This window comes from Gossypium hirsutum, chromosome A09 (genome assembly GCF_007990345.1).
Source record: "Gossypium hirsutum isolate 1008001.06 chromosome A09, Gossypium_hirsutum_v2.1, whole genome shotgun sequence".
NCBI classification, from domain to species: Eukaryota; Viridiplantae; Streptophyta; class Magnoliopsida; order Malvales; family Malvaceae; genus Gossypium; species Gossypium hirsutum.
Window position 1 is genome coordinate 2,431,280 of NC_053432.1, and position 17,567 is coordinate 2,448,846.

At 31.7% G+C, this 17,567-nt stretch overlaps 1 protein-coding gene and 1 long non-coding RNA gene across 4 annotated transcripts; one reads left to right on the forward strand and one right to left on the reverse strand.

The window, feature by feature from the left end:
* The first annotated feature begins 7,272 nt into the window (after positions 1-7,272).
* Positions 7,273-15,667, forward strand: LOC107888533 (nuclear transport factor 2). Of its 3 annotated transcripts, XM_041077612.1 has the most exons (10): positions 7,273-7,468; positions 8,228-8,413; positions 9,760-10,054; positions 10,138-10,376; positions 10,457-10,634; positions 10,772-10,893; positions 10,980-11,045; positions 12,472-12,535; positions 13,141-13,370; positions 15,141-15,667. In XM_041077612.1, the coding sequence occupies exons 2-9, from the start codon at positions 8,228-8,230 to the stop codon at positions 13,356-13,358; spliced, it is 1,368 nt and encodes a 455-aa protein (XP_040933546.1). In that variant the 5' UTR covers positions 7,273-7,468; the 3' UTR covers positions 13,359-13,370; positions 15,141-15,667. The 3 variants fall into 3 exon arrangements, with proteins under 3 accessions (XP_040933546.1, XP_016668165.1, XP_016668166.1); XM_016812676.2 differs by lacking the exon at positions 15,141-15,667 and having other exon boundaries at positions 13,141-13,632; XM_016812677.2 differs by lacking the exon at positions 15,141-15,667 and having other exon boundaries at positions 7,295-7,468; positions 8,225-8,413; positions 13,141-13,632.
* On the reverse strand, positions 14,957-16,783 carry LOC107888534 (uncharacterized). The gene is made up of 2 exons (XR_001681396.2): positions 16,366-16,783; positions 14,957-15,696 (listed from the first exon to the last, which is right to left on the reverse strand). It is a non-coding gene; the product is annotated as an uncharacterized lncRNA (long non-coding RNA).
* Between the last annotated feature and the right edge of the window lie 784 nt (positions 16,784-17,567).

Sequence of the window (17,567 nt, forward strand, 5' to 3'; positions counted from 1 at the left end):
CATCCAACCATTGCATAAAGCTTCTAGAGCACTTACCAAACACCACCCGAGTGGAAAACACTGAACCCAACGCAGAGACCGACAATAGTTTGAACGGAAAATAAAAATAACAGGAAGAGAAGGGAAAAAAAAAGAGAATACCACGAAGAGAAGGAACAATTGATGTCAAAATTTTTTAGAGGGAGAGAAAAATAAAAATAAAATTGATAACAACAGTATCTCAACCCCCCACTAACATCTCAAACTCAACTACCTCAGAATTCAAATTCCTTTAAAACTTTTCCAAAAAATCGAGCAAAAATAACTCTTGCGCTTGTGCGGGGATTCGAACACAAGACCTTTAACGCACCAATTCTCTTACCACTAGAACTAGTAAGCTCATTCTAATATGAATTTACAAACATTTAAATATAAGCCCACCAAACAGAGATAAGGCTCAGACCAAAAATAACAAAGCTAACAATTTTGGGACTTGAACCCAAGACCTCTCACACATACCCAGAAAACTTAACCACTGAAGCAGATACACACTTGTGTAAGAATTCACAGAAGCAAAAATAAATTAATTGGGGCGTTACAGTTAATTTAATGTTTAATTGAATTTCTGAATTATAGATTATGTGTAACTATTTTGTAATCTTCTATAACACCTTATTGCTCGGGTCCGACGACCAGACCGGATGAGGAGTGTTACATTTAGTGGTATCAGAGTTATAGGTTTAGCCGATTCTCAAACTAAATCAAGATTAGAAATGAGTCTAAAGGTACATGCCAGTGTTGAGTCAAGTCAGAGTCGGGATTTGGATGCTGACATAAAATTTATTTGTTTATTTGTTTTTATAGCTAAAGATGTCTAGAGAATCCAGAAACGAGCAGGATAATGAGATGCTTAGCAGCGACCATTCTGCTAAAAATGAAAATAGATTGATACTTGATGCACCTAGTACAGGTTTAGTGGGAGCTAGTCAATGTAAATCAAATAGGCACAGTCGTGAAAGGTAATGTGACAAAAATTTACTCCGAGTTATTTTCGAGGCTCTTCAAAGGATGACGACTACTCAGGTGATGATACCAGTTCTAATAGCCCATCGAGCACCACTAAAAGAATTATAAAGATATGGTCTTACTAAATTTGTGGGAATTAAAAGGGTCGATCCTTCAACGACCGAGATGTGGCTAGAATCAACAAACCGAGTACTATAATAGATAGAGTGTAACTTCCTTGAGAGTGTTACTTACGCCATTTCTTTGTTGCAAGGTGAGGCTTATATTTGGTGGCAGATTGTTACACATTACGTTCCTGTTGACTTGATTGGTTGGGAATTTTTCGGTCAAAATTTCAAAAAAAGTATGCCAGGGAATTATATCTGGAAGATTAAAAATAGAAGTTTCTTTTGCTGAAACAGAGTGAATTATTCGTGGTAGATTACAAATAAGAATATCTATGGCTTAACAAGTATGCCTTAAAAATTATACCGATCGAAGAAGCAAGTAGTAAATGTTTTCTGCATGGTTGCATAATGAACTTGGAACTCAACTGGTGGCATTAAAGATAAAAGAATTTTCCGATTTGTTGGAATTGGCAAAGATCGTTGAACAATCAATGAGATGGATAAGAAACCTAAATGTCTTCGTAGTGCAGGAAAGCGAATCAATTAGTATTCAAAATAACCCATTATATATTCAAAATATGAAATTTATCAATAAATTTATCGATTAGGATTTCCTTAATTCATTTTATATCAATCACTTACTTAATATCTCAACATTACGTTTGAACATCTTTTACGTATTAGTAGAACCGTCATTTGCAGGAATTTTCTTAGCATTATAACTCTTCAATTGTTTTTTTCGTCATCCTCCTCTCTATTTCCTCATCCTTATTGTACATATATAATATTCTTTAACTTTTAATATAACATGCTTTCATGTATCATTAATTATAATTACATGATTCACATGCATACTCTAAGTAAAACAGTCCATTTGAGTAATAGTCACTAAATTATTTTTATCTTTTTCTACAGAACTCGAAATTAGGATCTGATTATTGTTTTTGAAATTAGACTCAATGAACCTTTTTACCATAAAAATTTTGGAATTTCCACATAAACCATTAATACAGTTTATTTTTCAAATTTTCCCCTGTTCTGCTGCTTAACAGATTTGACCCTTCTTCACTAAAAAATAATTATCTTTTATTTTGGGATTCATATCATGTTACTGTTTGTTTAACTTGAAAATAGACTCATTAAGCTTTTTGAAATATAAATTTAATATCTTAAACATTTACATTTTTTATGATTTTCCAGAGTCAGAATAAGGAACCCTAATCCATTCTGACATTGTCCTACAAAAACTAATATATCTCAAAATATACAATTTTTTTGCTTACACTGTTTCTTCCATACAAAATTAGACTCAATAAGATTTAATTACAGATTTAATTCAACCTTTAACTAAATTTCTATGATTTTTGGTGAATTTTCAAAGTTAAGCTACTACTACTATCCAAACTGTTTTAATGAAAATATTTTCCTTTCCATGGTTCTTTGCACTATCATTCATTCTATCATACATAATCACCATAATATTGATTACTATTCAATTTAATCACTTATGTTTATATGTAGATTTCATATTCATTTCTTAATCTTAGTACTTTTCATAGTACAAATCACATTCTCTCCTACTTTATCAAATACTTTCTAGTTCTAGTATTTAGATTAAACTACATGTACATCTCATTCACAACATATTTAACTTAATCTATTGAAATACAACTAGGGTTAATATGAAACTCACCTCATTTGTCAAGAATTTCTTCATTTCTTCTTCGTTTCATTCCTTTCTCATCTTCACCACTTTCCTTCCCTTTTCTTCTCACTTTCTTCACCTTCACCTACTATTTTCTTACTTCTAAATTGATGAGCATATTCTTTAGAATCTCTACTTTATCTTTTGGTGTCTAAGGAAAATTTCAAGAATTTTGGATGAAAAGCTAGGTTTTCATGACAAATGACCAAATTGTAAGAAAAATAAAACTTTTTCTTTTCTAGCTCTCTCTCACGTTAGAGTATGGAAGGATGATGAGTTTTCTTCATCTTTCCTCCCTTTTTCTACTAACATTTTCATAATAAGTTATTAATAAAAAATCTAATTAAAATATTAAAATTATAATATTTATCTAATTATTTAATTTAAAATATCATTAAAATATCTCTCATGTCATCATTATAGTCTAGAATTCTCTCTCATGCTAATTGACCATTTTGACCTTTGTAATATTTTAAAATTTCATCATTGAATTATCACTTAATTTGGTAGATTTGCAATTTAGTCCCTCATACTTTTTCATTTTATTTAATTTGATCCTTATTCATCCATTTTCCTTATTTTCTAGATCCTTCGACCCTTAAATATTTTCACTATTGGCCTTTCAACTTTTCCATATGTATACTTTAACCCCTCAAATTGTAAGTATTTACACTTGGGCCACAAATTTTTTTCATTTTTACGATTTAGTCCTTACTTTAAATTATTATATGTCACAACATACTTCTTAAATTTTCTTTGACATTACTCAACGTTCTCTTTTTGTCACTTTTATTTCCTTATTTCACTTTACCCAGGAGAAATTCTCGATTTTTCGCTACTTTCGTACTGTAGTAATTTTTAGGGTGTTACATTATCGAGATATATATTATTTCTAAATATAAAGATTCTCTAAAATTAATTTTATTTTTTTGTATATTTTAAGTGTTTAATTTTAATATATTCTTTTTGCATGCATATATTTAGAATATTTCAAATATATTGTATTTTAAATAATTTATACACAATAATCTTGCACAAGTAAAAAAATTAATTACATATATTTTAAAAAATATGAGTTAATATGTGAGTAAAAGTTTGTTTTTTACTAAATGAGAAATTTTTTAATGATAGTTTTTTTTTTCAGTTAAATACTAAAGATACACAAGTTATTGCATGGACTTACCTAATCACATAATACTCACACTTAAACTTAGATTTCCTTTTTTAACCCTAACTTTGTTTTAGCCTAAGTATATAATTATGGGTAATCGGTAGATTTAATCTTTGTATTTAAATTTAGTCATTTTTAGTTTTTGTATTTTTTTTGACTTTTAAAATTTAAGTCCTAATCAAACGATAGCAATGAGATTCATTAGGTCGTTCTATTTTAAAAATTCAATGTGGCAAATATATTTCAGCATGTATAATGTCATGCTAGTTTGTTGTTTCTATTAAACTTTTAAAATTCAAAAAATATATAAACTAAAAATAATTAAATTAAAAAACATCGACCAAATCTATATCTTTACTAAAAGTATAATTTAACCAAATAAATTTAATTATTAATATTTAGTTTAAACTAAATTTTAAAATTCAAAAAATATATAAATTACAAATCAAGTCAAAAACCTAACGAGAGTTTGACCAAATTCAATGTATATTTTGTGTCGTTTTTCCCAAGACATTTAAGAGGCCCATATGAAGGCCCAATAATACCCATTTTAGACTCTCCATGAAGGTCCACGTATGTATTCGTCAATTCAGGTTAACATATTTTTTAAATTACATAAAGTTAAATCGTAATTTTAACAAAAATAAAATAAATTTGTAGTGATTAAACGTGGAATTATCCAAAATATATATAAATGAGATAAGGTTTATCTTTATTTTATCTAATAATTAAATAGATTTTCAAAACAATTTTATAATAAACTAAAAGTCAAATTACTCATATATACAGTATAGTGAAAAGCTCGATTAAGTTTTAGTTTAATTGGTACGGATATTGTTGGTAATGTATGAAGATGTAGGTTTAAGTACGTTGAAACTTATTATTCTCTTATTTACGGGTTGGAGAGTGACTATGGGTAGTTTTAGATATTGTGTCAAAAATAACAGATATGATTAAAACTTGTAATGAGATTATTAAAATTGAAAAGAAATTAAAAGATTGGGATTATTTTATTTTTTATAATAAATATCAACAATTCTTAAACCAGTTTTAATTTATTAAAAATTTTAAAAAATCAAATACATATATTTATTAATTACAAATTATTCCCAATAATAAAATTTTGCTAAATTATAATTATAATTTCTATACTATGTATTTTTTATTTTAATTTGACATAATTTTATATTCCTTAAAATTCTCGTAACGCTAACATGGCTTTTTTTTTGCTAGTAATTTCTTTTTCATGTTAGAAAAGGTGTTTTAAAGAAAATCCATTGGTTACATTTTATTTAAAACTATTAATGTCATGAATGCATCTATATTAAGAGTCAGATTACATTTTACCATTTTTACTCAAAAAATGGGTAAATGATGTGCGTTGAAACCCCAAAAAATAATTCCTATAATTAAAATAACTCTAAATAGCAGCACAAATTGGTAGTAAGGTCGAGTCCACAGGGATTGGTATTATAATAAACTTTCGCGTTTAACTTGTAATCAGAATTTTTGTCGTGTCGATACTCGTGAAAATAGTTGTGCCCATGACTCCAAACAGATCTGCTAGAAAATAAACAAATAAATTAGGGGAGTTTTGAAATGTTTAGAAATTAAATAATTGAGATAACATAAATAAACAATTAAATAAATTTAAAATTAAATTAAATTGGGAAACAAATTCGGATTTTGTAAATAGAGATAATAAGCCTTAGCCCTAGACTCATGGATTTAGGATTTTAAATCGATCCTCGAAAATTAATTTCCTCCTCCAAACAATAAGCTAGTTATAGTAGTTAAGAACGTCCTAACCGTCAATTCTTCCTCTCCTAGCTGGTCTCGGTACGACCTACAAACCAACCCTTACCGAATATTTAATCGAGATACACACGTTCCCTATTCAAGATTCCAGCAGCCTTGCGTTCTAAAGAACCCAACTCGAATTAACAACCTCAACTGCGCAAGACGTTTAAACCCAATCACTTCTCCTTTTATTTGTTCTCAGAGATCTGAATACAGCACGGTTAACTCATTTCTCCAATTGTTTCCAAACACAACTCAAACCCAACGCACTTTTTAATTTGAAGTCAAGTTAACTTTAAGAGATGAACTTGTCAATTCCGATACTTAGGAAAAATAGTGAATACCGATTGAAAGAATTTTTAGTATAGATAAGTATCTCACAATTCTTGATCGGAAAGAATACCAATCTAAAGCTAAGTTAGTATTTAGTGAAGCATGAATTTAATCATACTTTGGTTGACTATAGAATGGATTTAAATAAAAATAATGGAATTTGGGATGGGAGAGACCTGGAAAGCAATTAAACAATTTTTGCAAAAAAACAAGAAAATGAAAATGGAGTAGCAGTATGCTACATACACATGAAATTGGAAGGAAAATAATAATTCTTATTTAATTTCAAGTGAAACTAAGTGTACTTTCAAGCTACCACAAAGGCACTATTTATTAAATTTAACTAACCACTACACATAATTCAAATTAAATAAAAATCAAATCAAAATTTCTTCTAATTTTAGTTTTTATAAAGTCAAAATAAATCTGAATCATTGACTATTTTTAAGTTTTTGATTCGGCCCAGTTTTATTGATTGTGCTGTAAATTAGTTATTTTTTGCTCATTTTTTGACTTATAGCATCTCAATTGCATTCCTGATAGGATTAAAACATAAAATCATTAATTTAATAGGGATCAATTCAAGAATTAACCAATTTAGACACAAAAATCATGCAAATTTAACATATTATCAGTAAACTAATCCCTGTAAGTTAGATCAAGGAGGAAATTGATTATTTCTGTTAAAAATTTCATCCATTTCTATTGTTAAAATTCGACATGACTGACAAAACAATTAGACAGTTACACTTGACATGTTAAGTGTACCTTATACTGACATATAAGGACCAATTTTTAATAGTAAAAATAGATAAAATTTTTAACAAAAAGATCGATTGCTCTTTAATCCAATGTATAAAAACTAATTTGCCCTTTTTTTGTGTAGAAGGGGCAAAATGCAATCTAACTCTTAGTACAAAAGCCTCTATAATACTTTTATCCTATTTAGATTGAGTAATGATATTATAGAAATAGAGGATAATTGCCAAATTAAGTATAGATGTTAAATTTCAAATTTAAATATAGAAGAGGGACTAAAACTAGAATTTAACCAATAAAAAACAACTAACGTAGAAAACCTAATTACTCATTACGAGATAATTAAATTTAAATTAATTAAAATAAAAACCTAATCAGAAAACCACACAAACCATATAGATAGAACCTGACGTAAAATACCTTTCACAGTTCATAGGTAGCTTTCAATTCTCGCTTCAGCCATTCCCTTATTTTTCTTCTCCATTTTTTCCCTTTGTATTTTCTGCCTGCAACTAAAACCCAGAGTGCCACCAAACCTTCAAAAAGACTCATAGTTTCTTTAAACCTTCAACATTTCCCTTTTTTCAGGTATCCTTTTATTCCTTTTTCTCCGATCTTTGTTTTTCCATAAATTTTTTACTTTTCCTATCCTTTCTCTAATATTCAAAGAAAAATATTTTTTTATTCTTTTGGTTTTAGTTGTGATATTTGTTAAAGTTTGCTGGATTTTTTATTCAATACTTATTCCTTTGATCAGTCATTGTAAAAATTTTATTTATTTTTAATTAAAAACCTGTGTTTTAGTTATGGGGTTTTGATTTTTTTTTCATTTATACCTTTAAAGTTGCCTACAAATGTTGGTTAACACATTATAAGCTGTTTCTTTTCCTCAATGAGTATTTATCTTTCTTTTTTTTTTAGGGTTTAGTTCTTTTTTGAGCTACTTGCTGGTTGGATCCAAGGAAAGATCTACCTTTGTTTTATTTTTATTTCTTTTTATAGATGAATCTTGGCTTAATGCTTTTGATTTTAGGGTTTTCATGAGAATATTAGTACGGTGTTCTTATAGAGTGTAGGAAAATAGTGTAAATTAAGACCTTTTAATTGTATTGTTCACTATACTTTAAAGTTTTAAAAACAATTGTTGATATTTTGCCTATTTTTTTTAGCAATTTTGTAATGGCAATGCCTTTTAATTTGGTTTTTCTCTATTCTGTTATTTCAACATTCATTAATATAGGTTATATAACCTAGATTTTGTAGTTTAAGAGGCAATATATATTTTTTCATTTAAGCTTGAAGATATGTTTATGTTGATGGTTTATTTGTGGTGTTTTCTTCTAGCAGATGGCATTGGAAACAGCAACTCGACCTGCTACTCCTAGTGCCCAAGTTGTTGGAAATGCTTTTGTTGAACAGTATTACCACATTCTTTACAACTCTCCTGAATTGGCTCATAGATTCTATCATGATTCAAGTGTGATTAGCCGCCCGGATTCCAATGGTGTGATGACATCGGTGACAACCATGCAAGTAAGCTCATTGGATTGTTGTATTGCTTCTCAATGTTTGATGTTTTAGTCGGTTCATCTTTAAACAGTAAACATTGAATCTGTAACATGTTTTAAGTTCTTTGTAACTTGCTCGATTCTTTATACAGTGTGCTTTTGCTTCTGTAAATGGTCTTTTCTTAGCTACTTCATTGATAGTAAAACCTCGATAAATGAATGTCTGATAAATTAACAATAAAATTAATAATATCGAGTGTATTAATAATAACCTTGTTAATGCATAAGTGGTAAAAGTACTATGGAGGCCCTTTTGTACTAGGAGTTAGATTGTATTTTTCCCCCTTTACTAAAAAAAATGGGCAAATTAGTCCTTGTATCTTAGATCAAAGAGCAAACTGGTCATTTCTATTAAAAATTTCATCAATTTCTACTGTTAGAAACTAGCTTAGCTGATGGAATAATCAGATGGTTACACATGGCATGCCATTGTACCTCATGCTAACATGTAGGGACCAGTTTTTAACATTAGAAATGGACAAATTTTTTAACAGAAGACCAATTTGCTTAACCTATATGGACTAATTTGCCCATTTTTTGAGTAAAGGGTAAAATGTAATCTGACTCTTAGTGCAAGGGCCTCCGTGGTACTTTTACCTGCATAAGCTAATAATTTATATAATTCTTTAAAAATTAGTAATCCTGAAAAGAAAATACATAACGTTATATAATTAACAACTTTTGTTTTTCTCATTTAAGCTCCTCCTCAAAATATGCATCTAAGGTTTGTTTTTTCTTTGTAACTTAACCAAACTGAACATCTGTAACTTCTTGCAATGTAGACACCAATTCGGTACATTCTTTCATGTGTAACAAATAGTCAACATTATATATCTAGTGTTTTTCATTTACATGTCATTCATCTTTCTTAGTAAAATATAATAATATCACATAAAAGTATTGTACACAAAGGTTCTATATTTAAAAATAATAATTTATTGATAAATGAATAATTTATCCATTATTGATAATTAAACCTCTTCTTTAAAATCATATTTTGTTCTTATTCCAATAGTATTATTTTATAGGGATGATTTTTTGTATGATGTTTATGGATTAAATAATCCCACAGTTGAACATTTGTGCTTGGGTCATTAGCTTTTTGTCAATAATTTGTTGCTGATTGTGAGTTAGAGTTTATGAATTATGTACTGAAAAATGTGTTGATTTTCTGGTTTCATAAGACTCTTCTCTTATTTATGACCTTGCTCATTATCTGGTAAACAAACAATGTGTAATTTTCTTGTGGTATAATTGCTATCAGTATCTTACAGTGCAAAGAAACTCCAATATTATTTTTTTCTTGAGCAGGGTATTAATGAGAAGATTCTTTCCTTCGATTACACTAATCATAAGGCTGAGATTAATACCGCTGATGCTCAGAAATCTTATCAGGAAGGAGTAACTGTATTAGTAACTGGGTGTCTAACGGGCAAGGATAACATGAAGAGAAAATTTGCGCAATCTTTTTTCCTGGCTCCCCAGGACAATGGGTACTTTGTTCTAAATGATGTACTTAGGTATGTCGGAGACAGCGAACCCTTAGAGAAGCATAAAGTTAATGGTGTTAATGATGCTCCTAGAGTGCCTCCAACACCTGAACCCGGTAAAGCGACATTGTTTTCTTATTTCCTTTTCCTTATGTTTAAATCAATATTTGTTTTCGCTATTCATTTAATTTTGTTCCAGAGCCTACTCAAGTTTCAGAGCCTTCTGCACCGGATCCAGCTACTGCCCTTGTGGAAGAGAATCAAAATGTTGCTGAGAAAGTTTATGAGCCTTCAGACCAGGAAAAACAGTTGGTCGATGAAGACGAGGCGGTTGTGAAACCCCAGTCTAATTCAAACGGTGATGATATTACTGTAGTTGTTGAACCGGCTTCTTCTTCAGCCCAAGAGGATTCTGCAAAGAAATCCTATGCATCAATTGTGAGTTTATAAGTGGATGTGTTCCAATTATCAGAATTTGCATCCATTCATTTGTTTAAGTTTAACAATTATTGTTGCAGGTAAAAGTACCAAAAGAAAGTCCGGGGCCAACAACAGTCTATTTACCTTCTAATACTACAAAAGTGACACCCAAGAAAACTGAGAAGCAGCCTCCTATTTCTGCAGCACCTGCTACACCGGAAGCTTCTGCACCTTCCAGCGCTGATGCCCCTGAGAATGACAACATTCCGGAGGAAGGTATCTCGAATGTTTGTGTGTGTATTTTATGTTTACAAAAATAATTTGTTGGAGTATCTCTGGTAACGTGTGAAGTTAAATGATCTTGTAATTCTTTTAGTACGAGTAACTGTTTATCAATTGTATTTAACTTGCAGTTGAAGGCCATTCCATTTACATTAGAAATTTGCCCTTCAATGTGACGGCTACACAGCTCGAGCAAGAGTTTAAGAAGTTTGGACCAATCAAGCAAGGGGGTGTCCAAGTTAGGAACAATAAGGTCGGTTGCTTATGCATTGAATGGATATGTTGTATTCTCTTTCACTTACATTCATTTCTTGACATTTCTATATTCTGTTTATTCAGCAACAAGGGTACTGTTTCGGTTTTGTGGAATTTCTGTCTTTGAACTCCATGAATGATGCAATTCAGGTACGGCCTTTGATATAAATTGATAGGATGTTTCGATTTTTTCAATTTCACCATCTTACGCTTTTTATTGCCCTTTAATACCAACATTATATGGAACGAGTTTCATATCCTAAATCCCCTGGCCCTCACAGCATAACTCTTTGGGACTGCAACTTTTCTGCCTTTTGGCACTAAATAGCTTCTCTGTTGGTCACCTACTGATTTGAATTCTGTTTAGGAACCATTGAGCAAGCGGGATACGAATTTGGAGCAAATCAACCTTTGTTTTATGTTTTTTTCCCTTTTCTCAAATTTCCTTGTTTTGGCATAATATATGAGAAAATCGATGCTCAAATAATTGTTCAAAAGTCAGCTGCGTGATAAATATCAGTAAGAGATCATTGTTTGGTGCATGTATTGCTTATACACCTAACTTGGTTATTCCCTATTTTCTTTGGTTGAGTCCTATTCATTTCTGAACTAAAATGCAAATGCTTTCATGTTGTTTGAATGTTGGCTTCGACATTTGTTCCTTGCCTCTTCCCAACCATCTGCCTTGTTATTTGCATGAATATATGATCTTTGCATTGAAGTTGACATAATTTGCATTTCAATCTATTTGGACCCAAGTAAACTATATCCGGGTTAGGGATGGATTTGGTTAGGAAGCTTCCCTCACAGATTCAGGTAGGGTATGGGTTTTTACCCCCTGGATACCTATACCATAACCGGATTATTTTTAATTGGAAAAATATAATTTTGTTTGGTGTTTGAGAAAATTATCTCATTTTGAAGTTCAAACATAAGAAAGCAACAAATTGGATGCTCATAAAGCGCTAAGTCTCACTCTGTAAATGATTCTCTTTTATGGAAAAGGGTAAACAATGTGAAGAAAACAACTAGCTGCTGCTTCTGCCTGATTCTTTGCTTCAGGTTTTAGATATTTTTATATTTTTATTGTTAGCATGAAAATAGTTTTATGATCTTTATTTCTTCTTTGTTAGCTTGAGAATACCCTTTTTTCCCCTGTCCTCCCTTGTAATGAAAGTTTGATCAAAAAGATCAAGGAATTGTTTGCCTAGAAACAAGTAGAGGCTATCAAATAGTGGCTTTTACTTGTAACCTTGAGGGCAGCTTGCACCAATTGAATATCGATCTATGTCCCTTTTTATGTTGCTCAAAATCTTCATTCTTTAATACCCGTGCCTGACATCCATGTTCGATGCATATCTAGACATGGGTACAAGGATCTTATGATCCTCCAAATAATGTTCATGTTGATAATGGTGCCAATAATGCTGTACTTAAAGTGTCATCTCTTGCATGGAACTTAAATTTGTACTGTTCTTTCATTTTTCTCAAGTATCACTAAACAATAGTGTCAATAATCTATACCAAGTTTACACTTTAGGGCATTGGGTTTATTGAGTACAGTTTACTCTTACAGGCTTCACCAATTACGATCGGAGAGCGTCAAGCTGTTGTGGAAATTAAGAGAACTTCAACTAGAGGTATGTAGATAGTCTACGAACATGGTCTGCTCCTTATATATTATAAGCCCTACATATTTTTTAGGGTAAATGCTTAAATTGGGGCTCAACCTTTTAGAGGTTGTTTACGTAAGGGCCAAACCTTTCAAAATGGTCAAATAAGAGCTTAACTTTTACAGAATTGCTCAAATAAAGACTTTTCATGCACTTCAGTCCAATTTGTAGAAAAAAATTAGGTAAATGTTGACAAATTCAGAATAAAACACATAACACCTGAATCTTGCTTGAATACAAAAGAAAGTAGTTAGAACATAATTTGGAACCTGATATACGACATTTGAGAAGCCCTTATTTGAGCACTTTTGAAAAGGCTAGGCCCTTCTCTGACCATTTTGAAAGGTTTGGCCTTCATTTGAGCACTTTTGTAAAAGTTAGGCTCTTATATGACCATCTTGAAAGGTTTGGTTCTTATATGAACAACCCCTAAAAGATTGGGCCCAATTTGAGCATTTAGCCTATCTTTTAAGACTCGGGAAAGACATACTTAATTGTTTTCTGTTAACATAGATACTGCATGAACTATAATGATCTTCCGTGTCTGATCTGATGCGGCTGTTTCTTTGCAGTTGTTAGTGGAAGAGGTAGTTTCCCAGGACGAAGAGGAACATTTCGAAATGACAGCTTCAGGGGACGTAACTTTGGTGGAAATCGAAGCTTTGGAAGAAATGAATATGGAAACAGAGGTGAATATAGCAGTCGACCTAGGGGGGGTTCAACAGGTCGTGAAGGGAGAGGGAGAGGTAACCGATCAAGTCGACCAAACCAGAATATGGCTTCTACTTGAAAACCCCGTAGAGTAAGCTTATTATTTTTGTCGCGGAGAAATTATTATGATTATGATTATGATTATGATTATGATTATTTTTTATAGAGATAGTGATGGATAATTCGGATGAATGGGAGTTGGGGTAGGGATTCATTCGAGTTTGACAAAGGAATCAAAATGGTTGGATTGAATGTTAATATGAGAGAGGGCAGTGGTTTTAGCTTTAGAGACTAGAGAATTTTGTGTAGGACCTTTTTTGTTACCATCTCAAACATTTAAGTCCTGATTTTAACATTGTTTTTCAAAATTGGATTTCACTGTTTGAGAAATGCTTTTCTTAACTTGGTATTTTGGTTTTTATTTTTATTTTAACTGAATCAAAAACTTGGTATGGTTGCATATTAAAATATCAATTTTTACGGACCATGGAGGACTTTGTACTAGAGTTAGATTGCATTGTGCCTTCCGCCCCCTATATGTTAGATTGCATTGTAGATCAGCATGAGGCACATTATGTGTCACCTTTTAATTATTCTGTCAGTCATGTCAGTTTTCAATAGTAAAATTGGATGAAATTTTTAAAAGAAATGATTGGTTTGTTCTTTTATCTAGTGTATCAGGATTAGTTTGTCCGATTTTTGAGTAGGGTCAAAATGTAATTTCACATTAGAACAGGGGTTTTCATGGTATTTTCACCTGATAAGAACACTTATCTAAACTAGCAAATCAATTAATTATGAACTATGAGCACGATGGAATTCATTTCAAATTGCAGTTCTTTTATAAGTCTAGTGATTAATGGATATGTTGCTAATTCTGATCGTCAAATATGGGCCTTTTTAATCTCTGGACTAAAGTTAAAATCAATCTCTCGGTTAAACAACTTAATTGGAGTCCTCCCTTTTTCTTGATTTAGATATATGATTTAACACTCGGTGGAACTGGGTGGTTTACCTCGTTGGGTACAAGATTGGGAGCCATTGTTTAGGGTGTTCAGGGGAAGATGGTATTATAGTTAAAGGAAGGAGGTTGAAGGAGAGGAGAGAGATCTCCCTGTTTTTTGGTGTAGTTGAGGGTATTTATAATTTTAGCTGTGATCTTGTGTAGAGTCCTTATGGTGGGTCAGACACAAGTGGCTAAGTGGTCAGTTATTATAGGTCCAGATAGGGTGATGATTGGAGATGTTGAGCTTAGAGATGAGGATTAGTGAAATGAATTCACGCGGAGGAATGTGTAAATTGACAAATACAATTATCTAATTTCTCAAATTAACTTGAAACAATCATTAATATACAAATGAAAAAAAGTAAAGAATAGCATTCAACACTGATTTGTATAGAAATCCAAATTTAGCTTTGAGAAATTTCAATACAAATATATAAATCCAACTACTAATCAGAAATTACAAGATTCAAGAACAGAAGATTTGTATTTATACTAATTTCAATACTAATCACCAAATTAACATTAAAACAAGTTAAAATTCAAGTGAAATGTCACCCATCACTTGATCCATTGTTTTTATTTATTTAAAAAAAGATTAGTTTGACTTGAATGATTGTGTCTTTAAGTTTATGAATTGCAAATTAAAAGTTAAGGTAAAACAATTAGCAAAATGGGTCAAAGTTTGTTCTTTTAGACCATTCCCTTGAGAAATTTTACATGGCATTCCAACAAAGTTTTTTTTATTTTTCACATTGGATTTTGATATCCCTCCATTCAAACGACCCTAAATCCTAACAATGAGATTGAACCAGTTTTGAAGCATCGCCTTCTTCATCTTTTTTTTTTTTTTTTTAGAACTCGTTCATCAAGCTTTTAAGGTCCGTGCCATTAGCAACACCGCCTCTTTGAGATTCGTCGTTCCTTGCTCCTTGGCGAGAGGCGGAGCAAGAGAAACGGGGTGGGAGAGGATGAAGACATGGCAAAAAAAGAGCATGGATGGTGCCTGTGCGGGGTATCTTGTGATGGTGCTTATCTCCAGGATGCTTCCGGTGCCCATCGCTTCCAGCCCCTCTTGAAGTGGGTTGTCATTTTTGAATCGGTGTCGAACTTGGGAGGACCAAAGGTTAAGAGCGGCTGAGAAGAATGTTAGGGTTTATTAGACCCTGGTTTCATGGGTTTAGCCTTAAGCTATACTCTGTATTGGCTTTAACGGGTTGGCATAAACTTTTTATCAGAACCGAATCATATGGGTCCAGAAAAGAGATTAAACCAATTTTATCTTCAAAAAAGAAAAGAGGCTGAATCAGTTGTAAGGTAATTCACTAATTATGTTGGGTTCTTCATTTCTTGCTATTGATGATGATTGATCTACTATTCTCCTCTTCCTTCTTGTGCTTTCCCAGTCTGATTTCTGGTACAGTCAAAAAGAAGCTTTTAACATTAGGGTATGTTTTTCAAGAGGATAGGAATTGAGAAATAAAATTAAGGGTTAAATACAAAATTAATAACTAATTTTTTTTTATTTTTTTCAAACTGATATTTGAATTTTTTTTGTCAGTTAAATTGGTATTCGAGTTTAAGACTGTTAATTTTTTGTTGATGTGACAATGCTAGTTAATCGCATACCGTTACGTGTTGTTCTCTTGTACCTTTTTTTTTTTTTTTGTCTTTTTCTCACCCTACTTCCGTTCTTTGTCTTTCATTTTTTTTTCTTCTATCAAAAACTTATGATTTCACATTCCTTTCTTTCTTCTGTCAAAAACTCTTATCTCAAAATTTTTCCTCACTTTATCACCATTCAATCATCACTTCACCTCTATTTTCTAGCCCTGCTTCTACACTTCATCATCTTTCTTCTTGTACGGAAGCTATTATAAACCTTTTGCAATCTTATCGTAGCCTCTATTTGTGCAGTAGAAAACTACTCATTTTTTTAGCACAGTAAGTTTCAAAAGAATCAAATACTCAACAATAACGTCAGCATTCTTTCCATAAGAGCATCAATAAATTGGGCTAAGTAAAACAGAATAATATCAATAACAAAGGTGTGTTGTGTCAGAATATTAACAAATTGCCTTACCTCGGCAACTTTATTTCATTCAAGGAAGATGTGGTTTACTATCTTTGCCTCGCCACAGCCTGAACAGTATGGGTCAACATTACACCCCTTTTCCAACAAACAGGCTCTACATGGAATAAAGATTGACTACAATGGTTTCCATAACCTTTTGAACTCGACTATGACTCTCCATATAGTGGATTTTAACTCCCAACCTTTAAATTCCTATTGTACCTGGTTCCATTTAACCACTGCCCTCTCTTTTGTTAATTGAGATTTTGAAGACTCTCCCTCCTTTCCTAGAATTCTTTCCACACTATCAGAAGCCCCATTAATACTAATGTTTGGATTACAATTTCAACAATCACAACCACCAAGTGTTTATACTTGTTCAATGTCATTGGGCCATCCTGAGCCCTAAATTCCAGCCTACCTCATTAATACCTACTTTAAAAGCATGTAAGGGCTTTTTGGGGGTTGGTTGATAGTGGCTGGAAAATGAGCTTTTTTTCAAATTTCTTTCATTTCTTTTTTTTTCCCAGATTTTTAAATAAAAAAAACTTCCAATTTTTTAATCAAAAGCTTCTTCTCCAATTCTTCCTTCTGTTTTTTCAATATATGTTTGGAAAAGGGGGTATTTTGGGTTTATAAAGAACAAGGATAGGTTTGTTTTGGGCAAACATGGAGTTTGTTTCAAAAAGGGTTTTGAGGATTTGAGTTGAATCATTGAGTGAGGATTGAGTTTGGATTTAAGGATTGTTGTAGTGTGTTGTAATGAAAGCTAATGGGGTTAATTTTAGGGGGGTGGTGTTGGGGTTTGAGGGTTTAATGGTGAGAGAAAAGAAAGGTGGAGATCAACATTGGATTAACGTAGACAATCAAGAGGAAGAAGGTATTATTGAAAAAATAGTAGATCTTTCATTGACTATGTATGACTATGCAAAGCCAACTCTGATTGAGGCTAAGTCTAATATCATTAGACGAAATATTGCTACAAATAACTTTGAGATGAAGCTGAATACAATTTAGATGGAGCAACAGTATGTTCAGTTTAATGGGTTACAAGATGAAGATCTAAATGCTTATCTAGCAAATTTCTTATAAATTTATGATACTTTCAAGATCAATGGTGCTTCTGATAATGCCATACGCCTGAGGTTGTTCCCATTTTCTTTAAGGAATAGAGTAAAGCAATGATTGAATTCACTTCCTCAGGATTCCAT

Bases quoted from the DNA above. Each gene is read 5' to 3' on its own strand.
- LOC107888533 (XM_041077612.1), top strand. From the start codon at position 8,228: ATGGCATTGGAAACAGCAACTCGACCTGCTACTCCTAGTGCCCAAGTT. The intron at 10,377-10,456 runs GTGAGTTTATAA...TTATTGTTGCAG, and splicing joins AGAAATCCTATGCATCAATT to GTAAAAGTACCAAAAGAAAG. The intron at 10,635-10,771 runs GTATCTCGAATG...TTTAACTTGCAG, and splicing joins TGACAACATTCCGGAGGAAG to TTGAAGGCCATTCCATTTAC.